The sequence below is a fragment of the Galleria mellonella genome, unplaced genomic scaffold (assembly GCF_026898425.1).
Source record: "Galleria mellonella isolate WM207_F2 unplaced genomic scaffold, CSIRO_AGI_GalMel_v1 utg33, whole genome shotgun sequence".
Classification (NCBI taxonomy): domain Eukaryota; kingdom Metazoa; phylum Arthropoda; class Insecta; order Lepidoptera; family Pyralidae; genus Galleria; species Galleria mellonella.
Genome location: NW_026442079.1, coordinates 10,347,866 through 10,373,226, shown reverse-complemented (window position 1 = coordinate 10,373,226; position 25,361 = coordinate 10,347,866). Strand labels below are relative to the sequence as shown.

Here is a 25,361-nt window from a genome sequence, read left to right as displayed (position 1 = left end):
CTTTGTGATTTATAATATTTGTAGAATTAACTTTGAATATTAAGAAACATTGGTGTTTCGCAAAAGAGTAGTGCATTTTTAATAGTTATTTGATTTTCTGTATCTCGTTTCATTTTCACAACGCTAGGTATTTATTTTAATTTTTAATTTATGCTATCAAATGAAGGTATCTTTTTATAAAGGAGAAATTAAAATTATACTGGATAATATAAATTTTTTACCAGTTACCAAAGAATTTGTATATTTTAAATACAAAATTAAAGCGAACAATGTGTTACTGTTTTTACAAGATGGTCAATAGAAAGGAATTTTAATATTTTTTTTTTATACAACTTAGGATGGCAAACAAGCTGACGGCTCACCTGATGGAAAGTGGTAACCGTCGCCTACAGACATGAGCAGTACTATGGACATAACAGAGTATACTGTTTCGCCCATGATACCCCCCATGCGTTGCCATTCCTGAGGACTCAGGTGTTATTCCTCTGTACCCACTAAATTCACGCCATATCCCACCCTTCAAACCGAAACATTTAATATTTACACTAGTTAGGGATCAGCATTTTTTATAGATATTATTTATATAATATAATATTATTATTTATAATACTATAATATTGTAAATATAGTATAATAATAAAGCGAAGAAATTTGTTTTGACTGCGTTATTTTCTATAACTACCAGTATCTAAATTCTTTTTGCATTTGCAAAAGTCATATGTGAAGACGCGGGATATAGCTATTCTAAATATAGCTATGATAAACTAAAATATCGATATATTGGCATCGATGCTAGTATTATTAGTATCTTCATAATATTCTAATATCTCCCAATTTCCCAGATCAAGGAAATAGTGATCGTGCATAATAACGACAAAGTTTTTTTGCAAAATTTATTCGTTTTAAAAATCATCATCATCACTTTAGCTATCACTATCCGTCTACTGTTGGACATAAGCTTCCACAAATAGACTGCTATAAAGAACGGTCCTGAACCACCTGCATCCACTGACCTTAATGCCTCTTACAACGCCGACGGGAAAGAATGTGGGAAGGGAAGGGAGGTTAACATACCATATATATAATACTAGCTTTTAGCAGCGACTTCGTCTGCAAGACTGAGATATGTTCACTGACCAGAGTAAAAGTAGCCTTATATCCTTCTTCATCTTAAATAGTACGTGTATACCAAATTTAATTATGACTATTTAAGCCGCTAAGACGAGGTAGCAAACTCACTTTCACATTTATAATATTGGTAAGGGTATATAACCTTTATAACTTGACTAACATGTCTTAGACTCATAATTTTCGTTTCATCATATTGCATCAGCCTTTAACTATCCACTAATGTAGTGTCTTCTTCTAATTGATTTATTAATTCCTCTGAAAGTCTGTACACATTCACATAATCCTTATTTCTATTTAACAATCGCATTGCACGAATTTGTTGAGCTTGACGTCGGCTGTTGTATAAATCTAAAGAGTTCGCTTCTTCTAATAAACTCAATAACACAAATAATGTAGTTATTTTAATGTATTAGGCAACCAAAAAACTTATGTTTAAATACAATTTATAATATTTTTATAAAATCTCGATTACTCCGTAGGAGCTTTATATTTGATAAATGGAATCGTGTGTCTTGGGTGAAGTGAGTATCGAAGTGAGTGGGAAATTCCCTTACAGAATGTCACTAGACTGCACCAAATGTCAAAATTTGAATGTTTAATCTCGTCGTCGTACTAATCGTTGTGGCGCTGCAGTCGCAATCGAGTTTTACAGATTTAATGCCATGATATAATTTCACTCCGGATTCAGCTATCGAGTTTCGAAATGATGCTTACCGAATAACACTACTGGAAAGGAAAGGGCGGCCTATTCTATATCGGGGCCATACGGCCAATTAATTAACAATTCATTTTCGTTTATACAATTAAAATCCGTTATGGGCTGTAGTTATAAGACGATTAGTATGTAAGTTATTTTTTCTAAAGTTGTGGTTTTTTGTACATATTATATAAATAAATAAATATACATAATCGTCCATTTTAAGTTTAACAGTCGTTAGTTTTACTCGCGACTTTGTCCGCGTGACCAGGAATATTTCGATACACCGGTATTTTTTTTTTACAACGCAGGTGGCAAACGAGCATGCGGCTCACCTGGTGGTAAGTAACTACCGCCGCCCATGATCACCCACAACACCAGCGGCATTGCAGGTGTGCTGGTATATAATAGACCGGTATATAAAGAAACCTATATCCTTCTATATCCCAAACACTGTGTTTTACATAATTTCAAGACGATTGATTGAGCTGTAAAGAACCTAAGAGGCAACAAACAAACTTGCTTTCACATTTACAATATTAGGAAGGACTTTACGTCTGTTCAATGACGGTTCAGCAGGAAAATATTTCATCAATAATAATTTCATGAAATCACCATCTCAATACAATAATATTTGTGGTGTAAGTGTAGCCAATGTAGGCGGAAACGATTTTCCTCAATCGGGTTCAGAGGGTAAAAGTAAGTTGTGCATAAATGAATTGTGTTGTTAATAATATTTATACCTACTTGTGTCGAGACGTTTAAGAATTGAATATATATATATATATATATATATATATATATATATATATATATATATATATATATATATATATATATATATATATATATATATATATATATATATATATATATATATATATATATATATAGGTTTAAAATATATGGCATATAAGTTTTCAGTACAAACATCAATAGCAATGGAGTTTGGTAGCCCCATTGCTAGCAATGTGTCCTATTAGGTCAATCTCCACGTATTTCGAATCAATTCTTGTTGAATTCGTCACGATGGTCTAACTGACCTACTTCATCCTCACCTATCATCCTTCACTGGTGCCCCGCCGGTGTATCGCGATAGCGCGGGTGGGGTTACCATTCCATTATCACCCATAAAAAAACATCATTATATCAGCCTTAACTGTCCACTGTTGATCAGAGGCCTCCCACATAAGGGGGGGGGAGGTTCCCAAAAGTTGCTACGCTTGGCAGGCAAGTCGGCAACCGTAATTAGGCCTTTGGTGATGTTCTGAAAGGGACGCTGCTAACCATCCATCGACCATTAAGTTCCCTTAGTCGCCTCTAAAAACACTCGCGGGAGAGGAAGGGTTGGCCCATTGTATGTCGGGATCACATGGAAAACATCAGAAACTACATATATTATTCATCGTCCTCATCATGAACATCATAATCACACAGCAGTCCAATGCAAGACATACGCTTCTCCCAAGGCACACCACTGAGCATTAGGCTTCATCTCTTAATTATTTTTTTGTTATTATTTATTATTTAAAATCCACTAAATGCTTGTAAAGTAACAGAGATGGGGTTTTAAAGTACAATTACATTCGAGAATAACTTAAAAATAATGTACAAAATGTACGTGATGCAGTGGAGCAACGAAACAAGCTCTTAGAACGCTTGTAAAGTAACAAAGATGGGCTTCTTAAGGTACGGTCACACTAGAGAATGACTCAAGAACAACGTACAAAATGTACGCGATGCAGTGGAGCAACGAAATAAGCTCTTAGAACGCTTGCAACGCAACAAAGATGCCTTTTTAAAAACATAGTTATACACGAAATAACACTAGAAGATAATGTATAAAATGTACGCGATGCAATGAAGTAATGAAACAAGGTCTTAGAACGCTTGTAAAGTAACAGAGAAAAGTTTTTTTAAGGTGCAGTTATACAATGTACGGTATGCAATGAAGCAATGAAACAAGCTCTTTGAACGCTTGTAAAGTGACAGAGATGGGTTTCTTAAGGTGCAGTCACACTTAAGAATAATTTAGAAGCAATGTTCAAAATATACACGATGCGATGGAGCAACGAAACAAGTTTTTAGAACGATTGTAAAGTAACAAAGATGGGTTTCTTAAGGCGCAGTTACAGTTGAAAATAACTCGACAACAACGTACAAAATGTACCTGATGCTGTGAAGCAACGAAACAAGCTCTTAGAGCGCTTGTAAAGTACGTACTCAGCACGTTTATACAGAACACAGATTGAAGGAGTTGGTAAAGAGCGAAAATTCGCTCCCTGAGTCCAACTACAAACATTCTTTTCCATTTTTGTTTTTCTTCACCGTGACTAAATATATATGCATGAAAGTGTTTATACATATAAAGTACCTGGAAAAGTGAAAACGAATTTATTTATGATGGAATATTGCTATTAGTTGTATAGTAACTTTTAATATAAGTTTTGCTTTGGAAGTTACTGTAAAATTCAGTGCATTGATAAATCTTAAATTTAACTAATAAATCTTAGGATTTGCAAAAATAAGGTAATAAATTTATTTATTAATTTAAACTCCAATGCACAATTATGTAATATATGTAAGTGAGTGTACATAAGGCGGATTTAACACCTAATGGCGTTCTCTACCAGTCAACCATGAGCCAAACAGAAAATGAAGTAGTCGGTGCATTTAAGTGAATTGCACGTTTTTGTAATACAAATACTTTGGATGTCGGCTGATTTACCCCATAATAATATTCTATAGGTCAGTATACTATGAAAGTAACTAAAATGAACTAATCTGACAGTCTCAATATTAGTTTACTGTTTAACTTTGTGTACAGCATACGCCGCAAAACTTAGTTGCAAGGTTTTAAATGTGAGGACCTGACTGAGTTTTATTATAAACAGTGATTCCAAGAAAGACAGAATTTTATATTCTATCAAGACGTTTGTTACTTAATTTTACAATAGAATTGGAATTATGATTTTTAGAAAGAGAAAAATTTATGCATTTTGTTTTTTAGCGTTCAACATTATATTATTAGCTGTAAACCAATGCAAGAGATGCACCGAAGCACTATTTACATCGTCACAATTTTGGGTCAATCTGTCAACATTAAAAATAAAAGAAGTATCATATGTGAATAACACTATGCCACGTCTATCCTGCATGGCAAAAGCTAGATCATTATATATATAATTATGCAGATAATAACATACTTAAATAACATAATTTATAAGCGAAGAAGTGAGTAGAGTTGTTTAGATGCATATCAGAAGAGCACATTGTATAAAAGTCGTCTGCTTGGGTACCGCTATCCCGTTAATGTTTTGGCCTCATAGCAATTGTGTTTGAATAGCTTTGTTTCAGTTTTATGGGTGAGATATGACAATAAAATTATAGGGTACGGAGGCATAACACATTATTCTACTTTATTAGGAATGGCAACTCATGAGGAGTATCATGGGAGACACAGCATACTCTGTTATGTTCAGGATACTATTCATATCTATAGGCGACGGTTATGAATTTACATTACATTGTTTGACATTTTAAGTTATAAAAAGAAGGTAACGGTAGTAGTATGAATACTCATCTATTATTTAAAATAGGACTGTAAAAAGCTAAGTACGTATCTATTTGTTCTATAAAGCTAAAATTTGTTAGAGCAATTTCTTACGAGCTTTAGAAATTTTCATAACTCTCATCGAAATGGGAAATAATGGGCACCGCGCGAGACAAATAGCGGCAATGAGCCCAGAATCTAATAAAACATAATACTTAAATCTTTATTTATAATTTTATTTATACGTTTTTATTTTTAACCTATGTTTCTACATACGAATACTTTCAGCAATACGCAAGCGTTTATAAGTTAACAAAACCATATCAGCACTCAGAGGTACTCAATGCGCAACAGGCGCGGGCATGTTGGGGCGCGGGGGACAGAGGGTGATTGTTTCCCGCCCGGAGACTTGCCGCCCTTCATCACACCAGCGCCGGCAGCCGCCTCCATCGGACGTCTTCGAAGCCTGGAAAATCTGCGAAAACTTAACAAACTCACTGACTTACTGACAACTATGAATCTGTTGCACTTCCACCCTAACCGTATTTAATTTTTTTTTTCTGCGCTGGATGAATTAATCTCTCACATTGCTATTGGGACTTAGTCCGTAGGCCTTCGGGCCTATTAACGCGCGTGTTTTTCAAAATCATACGAAATGTCTCTTATAGTGAAATTGAATCGCTTCAAAGTTCTCCAATGTAAAAACGAGAAGTACGCACGTCTGGATTTCAGAGGTAAGTGTAAAATAGTAGGGTTAATTTTTAATGAATGCTCTACGTAACGCGAACTGTGAGTTGATTTCTACGCGAATAGTGTTTTTTTTTTCGACAACTTTTTTAATGCCCTATTTTTGATTGTTAAATATTAGGATCTTTTGTTCTAACTGTTATTGCAACATATTTTGAGAAACATTATCTCAGAAGATGTTGTAATTTAATATTCATGCGTTTAAATATTAATTAGAAGAGCACATTAGGTAAGTATTATCCTTATAAGATGTAAAATATAATGTCATACATGCGTTTTGTTTTTTATGCTGGCGTTTCAAATTTGATTCTTTTGCAAATTGCAATCTTACTTATATATACATATAACCAAGTTTGCATAAGTAATGAGTAAAAAAAGTCTTAAGTCTAGAACGTGAATTTAAAATACATTTCGGTATTATTAATAAACAATGACGAATCTAAAATTTTCTTATTTGTTGTTCTATAAAAAAATTAATAACTTGGTGCATAAATTCCTCTCCATTAATTAAAAGATATTGTATAATATTCTAAAAACGATATTTTATTACGTATGATTAATAATTTATGTCTAAAAAAGGTCTCTATATATCTCGGTAGCATTAGGCGTAGCAATTTTTAGCTTAAAAATAAAAAATAATAAAAAGCAACAAATGAAGTATACACAATACAATCGGATTGAAAACCGCAACCATTTTGTGGTCTGTTAACAATATAATTCTATGATTTGTATTATGTTGATTGGCCGTATAAGGCTAATTTCAAAATTAGGCATGGATAATGTCGGTACCTCTATAGATTAGCTTTCTTTGAACATTGATGACAGAAAAAAAGTCATTGTCCATTTCAATATCTCTTATATCAGTCGTACATCTATATTACTCGTAATTTGAATCGAGTTCTTCATGTTAGTATTATATATTATATATACCGATATTTAATATGTCTATTTATAGACCAATATATATATATTATTTAACAATATATATATATATATATATATATATATATATATATATATATATATATATATATATATATATATATGATACTTGATGCGGAGGCGACCGAGATAGGGGTATTTAAACTTGAAAAGAAATTTTCCGTATATAATTTACCAGAGGGAGCCTTTGTACAAAAGTCGTTTGCTTGGGCACCTCACCTTGCCCAATTCGGTTTGAAGGGTGAGATATGACAGTGAATTTACAGGGTATAGAGGAATAACACCTGAGTCCTCAGAAATGGTATTATGGGCCAAACAGTATACTCTGTTATGTCCTTGATACTGCTCATGTCCATAGGTGACGGTTACCAATTTTCATCAGGTGGGTCGACAGCATGTTTGCCATTCTAAGTTGTATAAAAAAATATTTAACTAATTTATCGGGCGCATGGCAACACCATGGCGATTCGACTTGTGTGGAGCGGTGATAAGGTTCGATATGAAGTATCGCTAACTTCAAAATTTATGAGTGATTTTTTAGTGATGTTGGATAAATATCCTAAAAGGGGGAATTTTTTGACATTAAGGGGGCGCTTTAAGGACTTTTGAGGGATTTTCTAACTAGCGCTAGTGCTAGTTGTTTTAAATGTAAGGTCGACGTACGAAGGAAATATCTAGGGAAAAATACGAAAATTTGAAAATTCAAGATGGCAGTTTAGCTGTGGGTAGTTAAATAAAAAAAAAATCCGGATATTTAAAGCATATTTTTGGGGAAGCTTGGCATCAACATAGCTATTCACATTCACCTTCTATGGAGTGGTGATAGGGTTCGGAACTATGTATTGTTAACATTAAAAAAAATCCTGATTTTTGGGTAATGTTGGAAAAATATAGCCCAAAAACTTTAAACTGTCCCAATTTTGGACATTTTACAAATTTTCCGAAATTTACACAAATTTTATCAAAAATTATAATTACAATTATTTAAATTAACTAACCCCATAGTAAGAAAAAAAAACGATATCCAAAATAGAATATAAATGAACTATTCACAAAGTGCTCTTAAAAAAAACTAAATTCGATTATCAAACATATTCAAATATCCATCGAATGACGGACAGACGGACTGTTCAGATCTTTCCGTTATGTTATGGAACTTATGGAAATATGAGGACAAGACTCAACGACCTCTGTAGTACAGTAGTAGACGTATCGCAGTCCATAAGTGGTCTGGGTTCTATTTTTGGTCGGCTAGATTTTAGAAACGAATTTTAGAATTAGCTTTGTTCTAGGTTTTCTGAGTTCTGCTCTTAGATGTTTGCTCCTTGTTTGATTTATCTTATTGATTTGGGTACAACTGTGTGACACTATTCAAAATATTGCTTTTTTTAAGAAATAAAAAATTCTTTGAACGCTGTCCCTGTCATCAATAATTGCATCATTCTGATAATTTCTGTCACCAAGCGACTGTATTCGCATAGTAGTATTCCGATTTGAAAGATAGGATACCGTATTTAAATTTCAGGTTACAAAGATTTTTTATTGTATCATTTCTAATTTGTTATCATTGCTGAGAACTAAAATGTCATATCTTTGTACTCTGAAATTTAGGTATAGTTTCCCACATTTTAGTTCTCAGTAATGGTAATACATTAGAAATGATACAATAAAAACAGTTTGAGATGAGTAGGTACATTATTATTTGTTTCGAGTTCATTTCTTTTTTTTTTCTTTTATTTGGCTAAATAAACAGTGGCAAAATAAAGAAACATACATAATATTAATAAAAAAAAACATTGAGTAAATTTGCCAGCAACACCATTTACCACAGTTTCAGTTTCTTTGATCGGGAATTGTTAGCCTCAAGACGCGAGACTTTTTTTTTTATACAACTTAGAATGGCAAACAAGATGACGGCCAACTTACTACCTCTTGACTATTATTATGCTAATGATTATTCACAAGACGTGCAAATAGTGTTAGGGCGCAACGCGGTTAAGAAATACTTCAGAAATTTCTTAGCAGAAATAAATTGGACGGTAACGAGACAGTAGATAATATTGCTTCAGGTTATTTCAGCTCGTATTACTTTATCTGAGATAAGCCGAAAGATGTAGTTTGTTTAATATGGCATCTGAAAATATAGTAGAGAAGTTTTTGATCTCATCTGTTCCTTTATTTATTGCATACTAGCGACCTGCCCCGGCTTCGCACCAGTAGTAGAGAATATATCTTTACATTTATTACATCATCTTATTTTGTCAAGTACGAATTAGACAGGCATAGTAAGCTATCTTTAAAATAGACGATAGCATTATGTTAAAAATGCTAGTAATGCAATATTAAAAAAAAAAAACTACATTTTGCGGTATTTCTTCGACATTGCCCGAAAATCGGGGAAAGTAATGCTAAAAATATTTCGTACCGGATCCCATCACAACCAAATAAAAGCTAAATGTAACCTTAATCCATGTATATTACCACATTTATATAACATAATTTATAAGAGAAGTGAGTAGTTGTGCTAGCAGTATCAATATTTATCTATTGTTTAAATTCGAAAATTCAGAAGTACGAGTATCTTCCAAGTACGTGCCTACTTGATCTACAAAGCTACAATTTCTTAGAACGATTCCTTGTAGGCTTTAGAAATGGAAAATACAGGTCGCTGCGCGGGAAAAATAGTGACAAGAAGCCCGTGTCTTAATAAAACATAATACGTAATTGAATTTATAATCTTAACTTACAATTTTAGTTATACGTCTTTTTATCTGTGTAAAAAGAATGCTTCTAAAGATCGGTTTACGCGACTTTACCAGAGGGAGACTTTGTACAAAAGTCATTTGCTTGGGTACATTTGTGCCATTCGTGTTTCTACCGTGAAGCAGTTTTTTTTTTAATGGATGATAATGGAAACGCTATCGGTATACACTGGCGGGGCACCAGTGAGAGATGAATGGTGAGGATGAAAATGTAGGTCAGTTAGCTTGTCAACGATAAATTAGTCACGATGGTTTCCAGAGGGAACCGCGTGGAGGTCGACCTGATAGGGTATATTGATAGCAATGGGGACTAACCTCCTATTACTAACAATCCCTTCCCCCCACCGTGAAACAGTTGTGTTTGCATTGCTATGTTTCGGTTCGAAGGGTGGACAGTGAATTTACAGGGTACAGAGGCATAACACCTTAGTACTCGGGAATGGCGACGCATGACAGGGTATAATGGGTGAAACAGTATACTTTGTTATGTTCACGGTACTGTTCGTGTCTATCGGCGACGGTTATTACTTGTGCCATTCTAAGTTGCATAAAAATACGCGAGTGTTTATAAGTTAACAAAACTATATCGGCATTAGGATACATTACCCGAGGTGTTTAATGCGCAACAGGCGCGGGCATGTTGGAGCACGGGGGAGAGAGAGGGGTTGTTTCCCGTCCGAAGACTTGTCGCCCTTCATCATACCATCGCTGACAGCCGCCTATATCGGACGTCTTCGAACTCTGGAAAATCTGCGGAAACTTAACAAACTCACTGACTTACTGACAACTATCCGTTGCATTTCCTCCCTAATCGTATATAATTTTTTTTTCTGCGCTGGATGAACTAATCTCTCACATTGCTATTGGGACTTAGTCCGTAGGCCTTCGGGCCTATTTCCGCGCGTGTTTTTCAAAATCATACGAAATGTCACTTATAGTGAAATTGAATCGCTTCAAAATTCTTCAATTTAAAAACGAGAAGTACGCACGTTTGGAGTTCAGAGGTAAGTGTAAAATAGTAGAATTAATTTTTAATGAACGCTCTACGTAACGCGAACTGTGATTTGATTTCTACGCGAATAGTATTTTTTTTTGTTTTAACTTTCTTAATATACTATTTGTTATTGTTAAATATAATGTTATTTATTTATTGCGCCTTGCTGTTCTTGCTGGCGTTTCAATTTCATTTCTTTTACAAATTACAAACTATGAATATAAACAAGTTTGCATAATTAACGAACAAAAAAAAAGTATTCGCGTCGCGGTAAGTCCCGATCGACAATTTGAAAATACGAGTATGTTTCGGTATTGTTACTATACAATAGAAACTTTAGAATTTTATCCATTGTTTTATAAAAATAATAAATCATTTGGTGCATAAATATCCGTCCATTAAAAATAAAACATAAAATAAAAATAATATTATGATTCTTATTAAGTTATTTATTATTATTATTGTTGGCCGTGTAAATGTAACTTTATAATAACAAAATAGAGGTTTGATGCTGCGTGGACCTAGATAGGCCTGCGGATAATAATTTTTTTTTTTTACTGAGGTAGATAACCCCTTTAAAAAATCAAAGAAATAGTCTAAGTATTCGGTTAAGTACATTTCCAAAGTAATCTGTCATTGAATATTTTAATATTTTAAATCAACATCTCTAAATAAATGAAAAACGACTTCCGTATTGAAAAATGGTAAAGATAATTAAGAAGCTTTCAGCATCTCTTTTTTTTCAAGATCTGATTAACGCACTATTTTTAAAATCAGCAACCCTAAATCAGTTGATAATGACACCCATATTGAAAAAAAAAGAAAATATAGTACTACGGCCATCTTTTTTTTTAATTTTAATACACCCTATTTTTTTTAAATTAGATAACCCAAGTTAGTCATATATATATATATATATATATATATATATATATATATATATATATATATATATATATATATATATATATATATATATATATATATATATATATATATGACACTCATATCGGAAACATGGAAATATTTGATATCCCCCTTCTTTTTTTTTAAACTTAAAAAAACAATTTTTAATTAGTCGGATATGACATCCATATAGATAAATGATCATTTTAAATATCCGCCGTCTACTTCTTTTTTCCAAACACAAATAGGAATCTTGATTTTTTAATTCCGTAACGCTAAATCAGTCGAAAATGACACCTGTATAGACAAAAAATCGTTAGTCGCTATCTCCTTTTTTTAAATATTCCAAACTCGCAAAAGTTTAATAATTTATAGTAAACTAGTTGATCCGGCAAACGTTGTTCTGCCGTGTAAATTAGGGATGGGACAACCTAATCACTTAGCGGTATGAAATATATTTTATGACTTATTTATATAGCTAACAAATATACATAAAAAAAATATAGAAATCGATCGAACCTTTTCGGAGGATTGCAACTGCAAACATTGTGACACGAGTTTTTTATATATATAGATTAGTTGAAAATGACATACTTGCAGACTTTAGAAATGGGCAATTCTAAGCACCGTGCGAGAAAAATAAGGGCAAGATAGATCGTGTCTTAATAAAATTTAATATCTAATTCAATTTATAATGTTAAACATCATTATAATTTGCTTTTTTTTTTATTTTAACCCGTGTAGAAGGAACACTTTTAGAGTTTGGTTTACGCGAGCGTTTATAAATTAACAAAACTATATCGGCTGCAGGATATCTTACACGAGATATTTAATGCGCAATAGGCGCGGGCATGTTGGGACACGAGGGAGAGAGGGGGATTGTTTCCCGCCCGAAAGTTTCCCCACCCTTCATTACACCAGCGCTGACAGCCGTCTATATCGGTCTTCTTCGAAGCTTCAAAATTCAAAATCTGCAGAAACTTAACAAACTTACTAACAGCTATCTATCTGTTGCGTTTCCTTCCTAATCGTATTTTTTTTGCGTTGGTTGAATTAGTCTAACCCGTTGTTATTGGGACTTAATGCGTAGGCCTTCGGGCCTATACCCGCGCGTGTTTTTCAAAATAATGTCTCTATTGGTGAGACTGAATAGCTTCAAAATTCTCAAATGTGGGAACGAGAAGTACGCACGTCTGGAGTTCAGAGGTAAGTGTAAAATAGTAAAGTTAACTTTTAATGAACGTCCTACGTAACGCGAACTGTGAGTTGATTTCCACGCAATTTTTCTTATAGTTAAATATTATATTAAATACAACTTTATTTATTTAATACGCTTTGCTTTTTATGCTGGCGTTTCAATTACGATTCTTTTTCAAATTGCAAACTTACTTTTATATTATATAAATATAAGCAAATTTGCATAATTAATAAATAAAAAAGAAAAGGTATTCGCGTCGCGGCAAGTCCCGATCGAGAATTTAAAATATGTTTCGGTTTGTTAATAAACAATGAAAAGTTTAAAATTGTATTGTTTTATAAAAATAATGGATAATTTGGTGCGTAAATACCCCGTCAATAAATAAAAAAATATTCTATAATATAGTAATAACACGATAATTCACAAAATACGATTTATGATTTTTTTTATAAATAAAAATAAAATAATGCAATGATTTGTACTATGTTGTTTGGCCTTATAAGGCTAATTTTATAATATAAATACATACTTTGGTGAGTGGTGCTCAAAAATGTCCAAAACAGTGAAACCTGTCTCACCTCGCATTAATAGTTGCTGAAATACAACGCTATGACATACGAACAGGCAGACGGACAAAATAGCACCATAAAAGTTCCTTTGACCATTTTTAGTACGGAATCCTAAAGTTGGCCAATCTTATGTACAAACTTTGGCCAAGTTTGTTTCAATTTAGTTAAGTTTGGCCAAATTTAATCATGTTTCCCAAGTGAAATATGGTTTCGTTTATTATTATTTTTTCAGCTTAACTTTTAATTTATTATCTACCGCTGCATGGGCCTCGATAGACCTGTGGGTCGTTGTCTTTGCTTTTTTGTTAGGCGAAAGGTGATCTTTTCAAATATAGTACTCGGTCGACTCATACACCAAGCAATTACCAATTTCCAAAAATATTATAATTTCTCAACTCGACATCCGTAAATTAATTGAAAACGATAGGTCGGCCGCAATTTTGAATTTTCATAATTTTCCCTAGAGTCCAGATTTTTCCTTCATTCTAATATTCCCACTTTTTGGCGTCTTTTTCCGACATTACCCGAAAATTGGAAAAAATTTTTGATGCTAGTAATATTTCGTACCAAATCCCATCACAGCTACGTAAAAGTTTATTATATATCACCTTAATCTATGTATATTAACATACTTATAAAACATAATTTAAGATAAAAAAAAACTGAGTAGAGTAGAATCATTTAAATTGTGGTAGTAGTATCAATAATTGTTAATCCACTGTTCAAAATAAAAATTTCATAAGCCAAGTACATACTTACTTAATTTACAAAGCAAAAATAAATTTTATAGAACGAATCATTAGGGGCTTTAGAAATAGGAAATACAGCGGATTGCGCGAGGAAAACAGCGGCAATAAACCCGTGTCTAATAAAACTTACCATCTAGTTCCATATATAATATTAAACTGATTTATATATTTTATATTTTAACTCCTGTAGAAGGAAGACTTTTAGAGATCGGTTTACGCGAGCGTTTAAAAGTTAACAAAATTATATCAGCTGCAGGATATCTTACACGAGATATTTAATGCGCAACAGGCGCGGGCATGTTGGGGCGCAGGGGAGAGAAGGGGACTGTTTCCCGCTCGGAGGTTTGCCCGTCCTTCATCACACTAGCGCTGGTACCCGCCTATGTCGGACGTCTGGAAAATTTGTGCAAACTTAACAAACTCACTGACTTATTGACAATTATCTGTTGCATTTCCTCCCTAACCATATTTAATTTTTTTTTGCGCTGGATGAATTAGTCTATCACGTTATTGGGGGTTAGTCCGTAGGCCTGCGGGCCTATTTTCGCGCGTGTTTTTCAAAATAATACAAAATGTCTTTATTAGTGAAACTGAATAGCTTCAAAATACTCAAATTTAAAAACGAGAAGTACGTATGTCTAGAGTTCAGAGATAAGTGTAAAATAATAGAGTAGAGTGTAGAAGGAACACTTTTAGAGTTTGGTTTAAGCGAGCGATTATAAGTTAACAAAATTATATCAGCTGCAGGATATCTTACACGAGATATTTAATGCGCAACAGGCGCGGGCATGTTGGGGCGCAGGGGAGAGAAGGGGACTGTTTCCCGCTCGGAGGTTTGCCCGTCCTTCATCACACTAGCGCTGGTACCCGCCTATGTCGGACGTCTGGAAAATTTGTGCAAACTTAACAAACTCACTGACTTATTGACAATTATCTGTTGCATTTCCTCCCTAACCATATTTAATTTTTTTTTGCGCTGGATGAATTAGTCTATCACGTTATTGGGGGTTAGTCCGTAGGCCTGCGGGCCTATTTTCGCGCGTGTTTTTCAAAATAATACAAAATGTCTTTATTAGTGAAACTGAATAGCTTCAAAATACTCAAATTTAAAAACGAGAAGTACGTATGTCTAGAGTTCAGAGATAAGTGTAAAATAATAGAGTAGAGTGTAGAAGGAACACTTTTAGAGTTTGGTTTAAGCGAGCGATTATAAGTTAACAAAACTATATCAGCTGCAGGATACTTTACACGAAATATTTAATGCGCAACAGGCGCGGGCATGTTGGGGCGCAGGGGAGAGAAGGGGACTGTTTCCCGCTCGGAGACGTGCCCGCCCTTCATCACACCAGCGCTGGCAGCCGCCTATATCGAACGTCTTCGAAGCCTGGAAAATCTACGAAAACTTAACAAATTCACTGACTTACTGACAACTATCCGTTGCATTTCCTCCCTAATCGTATTTAATTTTTTTTTGCGCTAAATGAATTAGTCTCACACGTTGTTATTGGGACTTAGTTCGTAGGCCTTCGGGCCTATTTCCGCGCGTGTTTTTCAAAATAATACGAAATGTCTCTATTGGTGAAACTGAATAGCTTCAAAATTCTCAAATGTGGGAACGAGAAATACGCACGTCTGGAGTTTAGAGGTAAGTGTAAAATAGTAGAATTAATTTTTAATGAACGCTCTACGTAACGCGAACTGTGAGTTGTATTCTACGCGACTATTCTTAATGTTAAATGTTATGTTAAATATAACGTTATTGTTTACTGCGCTTTGTTTTTTATGCTGGCGTTTTAACTTCGATTCTTTTACAAGTTGCAATCTTACTTATACATTATACAAATATAAGCAAATTTGCATAATTAATGAACGAAAAATAAAAGTATTCACGTCGCGGTAAGTCCCGATCGAGAATTTAAAATATGTTTCGGTTTGTTAATAAACAATGGAAAGTTTAAAATTTTATCTTTTTTATATAAAGATAATTTGGTGCATAAATATCCGTCCAATAAATAAAAAATATTACATAATATTCTAAAAACAATATTTAATAACGTATAACTTATGATTTTTTTAAGATAAAAAAAATTCATACGATGTTTCGTATTAAGTCGATTGGCTATGTAAGCATAATTTTATAATACAAAGAGGCACGTGTCTTATTATGCCCATAAAAGAAGGAACGAGACCCGATGAGAACACGGCCGATCTAGGGGTACTTACATTTCGAAAAAAATTTCGGATATTTTAGCTCAGTTTTGGGGCGCGTAGCAACATATAGCTATTTGACTTTTATAGAGCGTTCGGTATGAAGTATTGCGAACATTAAAAAATTTTCACCGATTTTCGGGTAATGTCGGAAACTTTTGTGAAAAAGTGAGAATTTTTTGATGTTTTAAATAAACGAGTAAGTGATTTTATAGAAAACCACTCCTTTAAAGATTTTTTTAAGGATTTTTTCAAAATTACCTAGCTACACCCAAACAATGGGCGCAGAAATCAGGGTCTTATTTCAAAAAATGGAATTCTTAAAGTGGTTGCGCAGACATGAGTAGTTTTAAATATGAGGCGTCGAATGAAAGAAGAGTCTTGACTCTAGGTAAAATTATGTAAATTTGAAAATTAAGTCGCCGGCCGAGTTAGTAGTACTTAAACTTTAACAAATTGTTCTTATATTTTTAAACTAACTTTTGTGAGCTATTCCACTTCCACGAAGCAGCGATGGGGTTCGGTACGAATTAATACTAGCATCATAAATTATTCAGATTTTAGGTAAAGTCGAAGAAATACTCAAAAAAGTTAGACTTTTTTATGTGGTTATATTGAAAACCACTTTCTCAAAGATTTTGAGGCATTTTCTCAAAATTAGTTAACAACATCTACACAGTGTGTGAAGAAAATAAAATTCTATTATAATAATTAATAAAAATATTAAATTAAATTATTTCAAAATTTAGAAATCATCGTGTTATTGAGCATGCGATAGCAGCCTTAAATGTGAAGCAACGAATATAGGAAGCATCTGGGCTCTAGGAAAATTAGAAAATGGTAGTCGTGTAAGGGTTTTCAATTAATTTGCGGATGCTGTGTTCAGAAAATAGAATATTTTAAAAAATTGGAAACTTGGTGTATTGAGTTGACCCAGGACCATATTTGTAAAGATCATCTTTCATTTAAAAAAAAACAGGGACGATGATTCGCAAGCCTTTCGACATCCGCGCGGTGCTCACGAGATTTCTAGATAATAAATTAAAATTCAAGATGACAAAAAAAGAAATAAACAAAATTAGATGTCACTTGCTGAAACATGGTCAAATTTGGCCTTAGTCAAACTAAAACAAACTTGACTAAGTTGATTCAAACTTGACTAAAATTTGTGACTAAGTTTGGTCAAGTTTGGTATAAAGTCAAGTTTGATCAAGTATGACCAAGCTTGGCCAAGTTTGTTTAAGTGTAGTTTTGATTTTTTCCTATGGAAGATATATTAAAATAAATTTGATATTACATGACCAAGTTCAGTCAACTTTGGCTTAATATGTCAGTTTGTTCAAGTTGATCTAAATTTGGTTTTGATTTCCTCATTGAAAATAAATATTATGTTGTCACATCTTGACAAAGTTTGACCAAATTTAATTAAAAATTGTCCAAAAAAAATAAAATTGTCCAAAATTTACAATTTTTTTCATTAAAACTTAAAAATAATATATTTTTTTAGATGTGTTAACTCAAAGCAATTAAAAAATATATTAAAAATTTTATAGAATATAATTCCTGAAATTGGACGATCTAAAATGTCCAAAATAATAAAATAACGCCCGTCTTATCCCGATATATGCGGATAATATTTGACGACCTTCGTAATGTAGTAATAAAAATTTCGCATTGAACAAAACGACATGGGTTCGATTATTCGTCGGTCGGGCAAATTTTGGAAATGAACATTTTGGAATTGGCTTTGTTCTTGATGTTTCTGCTTTTAGATATTTTCTATTTTCATATGTTTCTGATTTGTCTTTTTGAATTGGATACAATTGTGTAATACTACGCAAAATATTGCTTTTTTAATAACAAAAAAAAAACTCTTATAACGCAGCCCCTGTTATTAATAATTCGATTGTTCTAATGACTTCTGTTATCAAACAACAGTGTTCGCATAGTTGCGTATCGGTTAGAACCACTGGTTACGATATTTAAATTACATGGTACAGAGATATAACATTTTAGTCCTCGGCAATAATAACGCATTAGAGATGACACCATGGGCATTGAATCCATGGTGTTAACTAATGTTCTAGATAAATATATGACTGTTACGTCAAAACAGTTTGGGGTAGGTAGATATCAATATTTACTTCGAGTTCACTTCTTTGATCAAGAATCGATAGCTTCAATATGCGAAACTTACTCTCTCTTGACCATTATTATGCTAACAGTTATTCATAAGAAGTACAAATAGCGTTTAAGGTTGGCTTTTATGGCACAACACAGTTAAGAGACACCTCCGATATTCCTTAGCAGAAATAAATTGGATGGCAACAAGACAGTACATAATATTGCTGCAGGTTGTTTTGGTTCGTATTACTTTATCTGAGATATGCCGAAAGGTGTAGTTCGTTTAATATCGCATCGAGAAATAAAGTAAAGAGATTTCTTGATCTCATCTGTTTATTTATTTCATATTTGCATTATTTTCAAATCATGTTTAAATCTACTATGCTGATTTATTTCAAAGGTGCAGGTACCGCGTATACATATCATCATGTGCGGTATTGACGTCTGTCGCGTGTTGCTGGCGGTCATTATTTTCTGTCAGATGGCATAACAGTTTGTTTGCTTTTATAAGTCATAATAATAAAATAATATAAAACATATTTGTAAAAAATATCTAATTTTGATTATCCAATTACCACTTGTTTCATCCTAAGTCTGAGTTTAATTACGTTATAGTAGTACAAGAGAAGGAAAACTTGATCAACTCTATACCAAGTTGCTTGGTCACGTACTAAGGCATTGCTGAACATAGAATAAATTCGTATCGAATATAGAATAAATTCATCTTAAAAAATGACTGTTCAAAAATATTTATAAGTAAGTTTACTTGAATAAAAAATTTTTTTTTTTATAAACTGTCACTAGTCGCATCAACTGACTTTGTTTTTGATCGTGATTATTTGTAAATTTTTATCTCACACATTTTACATATTTTAAACGATACATTTTTACTTTGGTCTTGTTACTTCTTGCCCTTCGTCCCTTTATTAAATTATTCATCCACTGTCCTTTCCATTTTCTTGTAACAAGGGAAAACAATTGTTTGAGTTTTAATGTAATGTAAACATACATCATATGTGCCTGTTTTGTTTTCAAATTCGCTTTACTAAACATCACACATATTCTGCGTAACGCAAATTATATTTGAAGAGTTAATAAGTTGGAGAATGTAGGTAGGTTACAGGTAGGAAGGGAATAGGTTTTTGAATGGAAATTATGTAATAGAAATTCGTTAGAAGAATTGAAGGCCTCAATTTTTCTATTGAACTAGGTGTTATTTTTCATAATTCTAATAGAGTAACCAATGGTCTCTTAATTACGTATTTTTAAGTATCTGGAAATGGCAAACAAGCTGGTGTCTCACAAGGCTATAGACACGAAAAGCATCATGGGCATCAAGTAATACAATATGATGCTCCTGGTATGCCTTATGCTTTCTAATCCTGAATACTAAGATTTTATTTTGTAATTTCATTGTAATATCATGCTCTTTCAAATCCTAACATATCCTTCTTCTTTTTCCTGCCCTTTTCTTATATATATTTGGGGTCGGTGTAATATGTTTTCTTTTTCCGTTTATCTCTGTGTAGTCATCTCATTAGCCAGTCCCTTTCTGGCCATGTTATCCTACATAGTCCATCCATCTTTCTTATCACTATCCATATTCGTACGTAATACCTTTCTTACCACATTCTCTTCTTCCCTTCCTTGCCCAAAGCCTAAAATATCCACACGTATAAAATTACATAGTGGTAGAAATACGAGTGGGATAGAGATTCCTATTAGACGAGAGAATCAGTTATTCTAGGAGACATTCTTCGGTGCGGACTATCATCGGCATTCTTCTATTTAACGTAGGCTGTCCTTGTTGATGAATGCCTTTTAAAATGAAGACCTATGATGTGTATTGATTAATGAATAGCTGAAAATACAATGAACTCGTAGCTCTTTCAATGATGTATGAAATAAATTGTAACAATTACACGACCTTGGTATTTCGCATATATATTGTATGCAATTGTATTGTCTATTGACGTAGATAGTTCAAATTTATAAAATAGATAGAGTTATTAGTATTTCCTAGAATTCTCAACTATACTATACCTATCTATTTTATAGATATAATTTGTCTTAACCTTCTAATTATATTTTGTCAATATTGTTTAAAAAGGGGTATCATTAAAAAAATATAAGTATTTTTAACTAGATTTCCTCTACATGCCCTGTAAGAGGGCCAATGTGAAGATAAATATTGTATGTTAGGGCGATCCTCAACTATAAACAATGCACGCGTTGTGATTAAACCAGAAGGTTAGGATACCCTTTCTGAGTCTTCGTTATGAAGACCCAATTTTCCCCAGGGAGCAGAGTAGATAGTGCCAAAATTTCACCCCTACAGGGTTGAAATGGGGGATGAAAATTTGTATAAGTATTCCGTTATATTTGTAGTAGCATGTATTTGTTTTGAGGTTCTTGATTAGAAACAAAAAGTTTACAATAGTTTTTGGAAATGCTATCCCTATGAACGTTGGAAAGAAAATACGAATCTTTTAAAAATAAAAGAAATTGTGTCCTAATATAATAAGAAATGTATTTGTTACAAAATTTATTTCTTACGCCAGCTAATGAATTAGTAATAAATATGAATGGTGAATTATTAAAAGTAATTAACTATTGACTCGGTTCATTTTATGTCTCAAGTAGGTTGGTTACGTGCATGTATGGAAAAGTTTGACCAGTTGGGTAGGATACAGCTTGTGCTGCTGAGAGGGGAGCGTGTTGGAAATATTGACTCGAACGCGGCCAGATGCGGGAGATCATATGGCAGGATATAAAAATGGTGGTACGCAATGTAAACGAAATCCATGCGGACGAAATCTCAGGCAATGGTTAAATTTATAAGACAGACGGAAAAGTGATTCCCGCGAGAAACTGATATAGGTAGTAATCTAATATCTTAAAAATATATAAGGTTGTAAAATTTATTACACTCAGAAAATCCGGCTCCTGTAAAAGGATCATATTCGCAGATTTGAAATGACAATAACCAATTACTACGTACTCGAAGTTGATCGTCAAATGCTCCCGTGGGAGAGATGGGCGCTTGAGTTTTCCTTCTAAGCGTTTTTAACATCACCCTTGAGAGTTGGGTTATTTATGCACCAGGTTACAAATCTTGAATTTTCTCTTCATTGTCATTGTTTACTTTAATATCAAACGACCGTCGCTTCGACATCGAGTCTTTGTCAATTTATTATTATTTATCCTGAGGGCACGGTATGCCTCTCATTACAGAAATTGCACTGTCAATCTTACATAATTGTTATTTTTAGTAGCTTCTATACTTCGAGGAGCTGTCTGCTATTTTATATCTTACAGTCGGCTGCGAATTTTATGAGCAAACTTTAAAAAGACATCTTAACAAAAAAAACAAAGCAATTCACAAACACCTGCAGAAGCGATATAACTCATTATAGCAAAACTAAGTGCGCTTAGCAACTTCCTGCTTAGATAAGGTTGTTATCTATAAAAATGTTTGGGACAAAAACTTTTGTTGAATATTTAATTTATGATGCCCACGGCCATCTACTGTCGTACAGCTAGCTCCCCATCGACAGGGAGTTCATCCCCATACCTTAAAACCTAGATGGTCGCGGTTTCAGAGATGTTTGTTCTCACGAACGTTTAAATTATGGAATGAGCTCCTTATCGAGATTTTTTCAAGAGACTACGGCATGGGATTTCTTCGAAAAAGGGATAAAGAGGTTTCTTCAGAGTCGGTAAGACGTGCTTAATGCCTCTAATATTGCAGGCGTTCATATGCTACTGTAGCTACTTACCATCAGGTGGGCCGTATGCTTGTTTGCCACCTGTGTTATAAAAAAAATAATTTATTAAAAATAGATGAGTAGTACGGTTTTTGTTACGGTGCAATTCACAGGTAAGTGATAATTATCGAAGGCGAATAATATTCTGTAATGTTCGTGACCTTACTTAGAATTTGGGTCAAATTTTGATATCACTCTCTCTCTCACTGTATATGTCATATACATTGTTAAGGGGTGGGGGGGAATGTATTTTTTAATAAAGTACAAAATATCAAGATTATTGTGTAAAAATATGAAGTATATTGAAGTAAAACTAACGGTTGTGTACTGTAGCAAAACAAGAAGATGCCAAAAAAGCAAAGACGGCAGTTCGCTTAAAAAGGTCTGGAAGGTCTGAAGTCGTTCGCTTTCTGGAATAGTTATTAATCATTCAGTGTAAGTACGAGTATATAAAATATTTGTTTTTTGGTGTTAAAAACCTTTGAAACTTTTAACGCTTCATCTCACACTTAACTTTTTCAGAGTCAGTGCCCTTTATAAATCAATTGCCTTGACTCATTTGAAATACATATTCTTTCTTTCTACATAAAGAACGAGATAATGCCTTTAATATTTTTACTTCCTTTTCATTTTAATGTATTTGAAATAAACAAAGCTTTTAATTTTTTTTTTGATATCGCTATTTTGAGTTTTAAGTATTTAAAAAAAATCTAATAATAAAAACGCTCCTGACAGGATTATCTTCAGAAGGTTATTAACTATAATTAAATCATTTTAGTATTTTGATTTCAGATGGTCCAGTTATGAGTGGTATCGCATTGAATCAAGTTTCGAGACATCTGCAGACATTTTGTGTCCATTATATTTCTTGATATTTAATAATGAAAATTTTATGGAATATTCATTAAATATGATCTCTATTATACTGTAATTGTAAATATAAATATATATCATCAACGTTTTAATAAAAAATAGCGAAAATATGCTTTTTAATATCGAATAAACCTTCCCTCATTTTTTCAAAGCTATGGTGTATAGGTAATAAAAGATAATACACAGCCAGGATACTTTTAAATCATATAAATCTTTGAACTACGGTTTGAGTGTTTCAGTATTTCAAGTCTCCTTCTGGCAAGCTGTGTGCTAAGACTTACATGTTCACTCTATGATGTTAAGCTGTTTGTGTGTAATTCTCCTGTTATGTTGATAGATCTCCGATTTCGTAATGCTTTGTCGCGTAGATAGGTGTTTGCTGTGCTTGATGTCATTTGAGAGCGTTCATTATTTTAGCTTGATGAAGTGTGACAACGTTTTAATTGTCTGATAATTTACAAGAAACAATTTAATAATTTTCTGTTTTTCTGATTGATTATTTAAACCGTGCTGTGACAGAAAATTAAAAAATTAAAGATAAAATACTGTCCGTATACCTAATAGCCTACTATTACCTAGACATTTAGTCTATGAATGATAATGAAATGATTTTTAAGGTTGAAGAATATTATATATATATATATATATATATATATATATATATATATATATATATATATATATATATATATATATATATATATATATATATATATATATATATATATATATATATATATATATATATATATATATATATATATTATGATTGATTACAAACTAAGCCACTAATAGGTTTTTGCTAACTAATATGTTAAAAACAGGAGTTAATAAAAATGAAAGGAATGAAAAATATTTGAATGAAATACATAGTAAAAATTAAATGTAAATACTTGTCTAAAATGTCTTTTTATCAATACAATATATACTTAAACGGTTACTTTTTATGACACCTACAAAGGCAAACAAGCTAACGGCCCATCTGATGGAAAGTGGTAACTATCGCAAATGACGTTGAATAGACATTGAAGGGCGTTACTAGTTCCCATTCCTAAGTAATATACCCTATCAGGTTGACCCTCTCGCGTTTCTCCCTGGAAACCGTTGTGGTTAATGCCTACTGAATTCGTCACGACAGGCCTACTGATAGGATTTCGTCATCGTTTCATTCTCTAATGACGCCTTCCTATTGTATACGATTATCATGAATGATTGATTCATTGCATCTTCATACATTAAAAAATAAATCCTCCATTTATGGGCATCTCCTAATCCTATACGTGGGTAATGGGTTATTATGGTATGCACGATGCATAATCCGTGACATTCACCGTTGAGTTCACGTTTAACTAAACGTTGAATTTTGTCGTCCACAGACAAGAGTCCTTCATTTGCCCACTCTGTGATTACTAACAATTATTTCTAACTAGCTGCAACCGGCAGTAAAATTCCTTTGTGAATTATTGTAAAATGTGTAATCTAGAATTATGTTCTTTCAGTAACAAACTATAATATCAAAAATTTGTTGTAACGAACGAACAAGCCGATTGAATAACATACACATTTACAGACTTTCGCATTTATATTGCTATTCTGTCCGGCGGCTTTATCCATATGAAAATACATATTGGAAATAAAAGTATCTTATGTATTAAGCTAAGATAAAATATACCGATCTTTTAGATCTAAGGTCGTGTTAAATATCTAATTTATTGACTTTATTTCATTATCATCATGTCCTAGTACTATATTATTTTAGCTTATAGGCAGAAATAATATTTGGCCGCCATCCAAAACTTTGGATGTCAATTTAAATTCCCAATTGACTTCTCAGTGAAGGGAAACACCATGAGGAAACCAAAATACGCACACTTATCACCTCTGGTGTTGCAGGCGTCCGTAGACTACAATTATCGTTTACCGTCAAACGGGTTATGTGCTTGTTTGCCACTTTTGTTTTATATATTGTATAAAAAAATGAAATAACGGCAGTAGGCTCATTGTCTATCAAGTGCGATTTTAAAATATTCGAAATAGTAGGGGCATGTAGGCTGTTATCCTCACCACAACGACAAGTGAATTTAAATGCCTCTAACCTTACTACCTACCTTACTTACTTTACTAGGACTTATAGACATTAA

The 25,361-nt window shown here is 33.0% G+C and overlaps 1 protein-coding gene and 1 long non-coding RNA gene across 4 annotated transcripts in view; one reads left to right on the top strand and one right to left on the bottom strand.

Moving 5' to 3' along the window:
* Positions 1–5,596: 5,596 nt before the first annotated feature.
* Positions 5,597–23,651, bottom strand: LOC128201045 (uncharacterized). The gene is made up of 3 exons (XR_008253042.1): positions 23,502–23,651; positions 10,439–10,582; positions 5,597–5,847 (listed from the first exon to the last, which is right to left on the bottom strand). It is a non-coding gene; the product is annotated as an uncharacterized LOC128201045 (long non-coding RNA).
* LOC113520180 (otoferlin-like) overlaps positions 5,841–25,361 on the top strand; it is a 193,240-nt gene continuing 173,719 nt past the window's right edge. Inside the window, exon 1 of one of the 3 annotated variants that reach the window (XM_031911499.2) lies at positions 5,841–6,115. In XM_031911499.2, the coding sequence (XP_031767359.2) occupies positions 6,037–6,115 (79 nt within the window). In that variant the 5' untranslated portion in view covers positions 5,841–6,036. Of the gene's footprint in view, positions 6,116–10,711; positions 10,837–15,084; positions 15,894–25,361 lie in introns of those variants that run through there. The other 2 variants (XM_052896565.1, XM_052896564.1) reach the window with 2 other exon arrangements.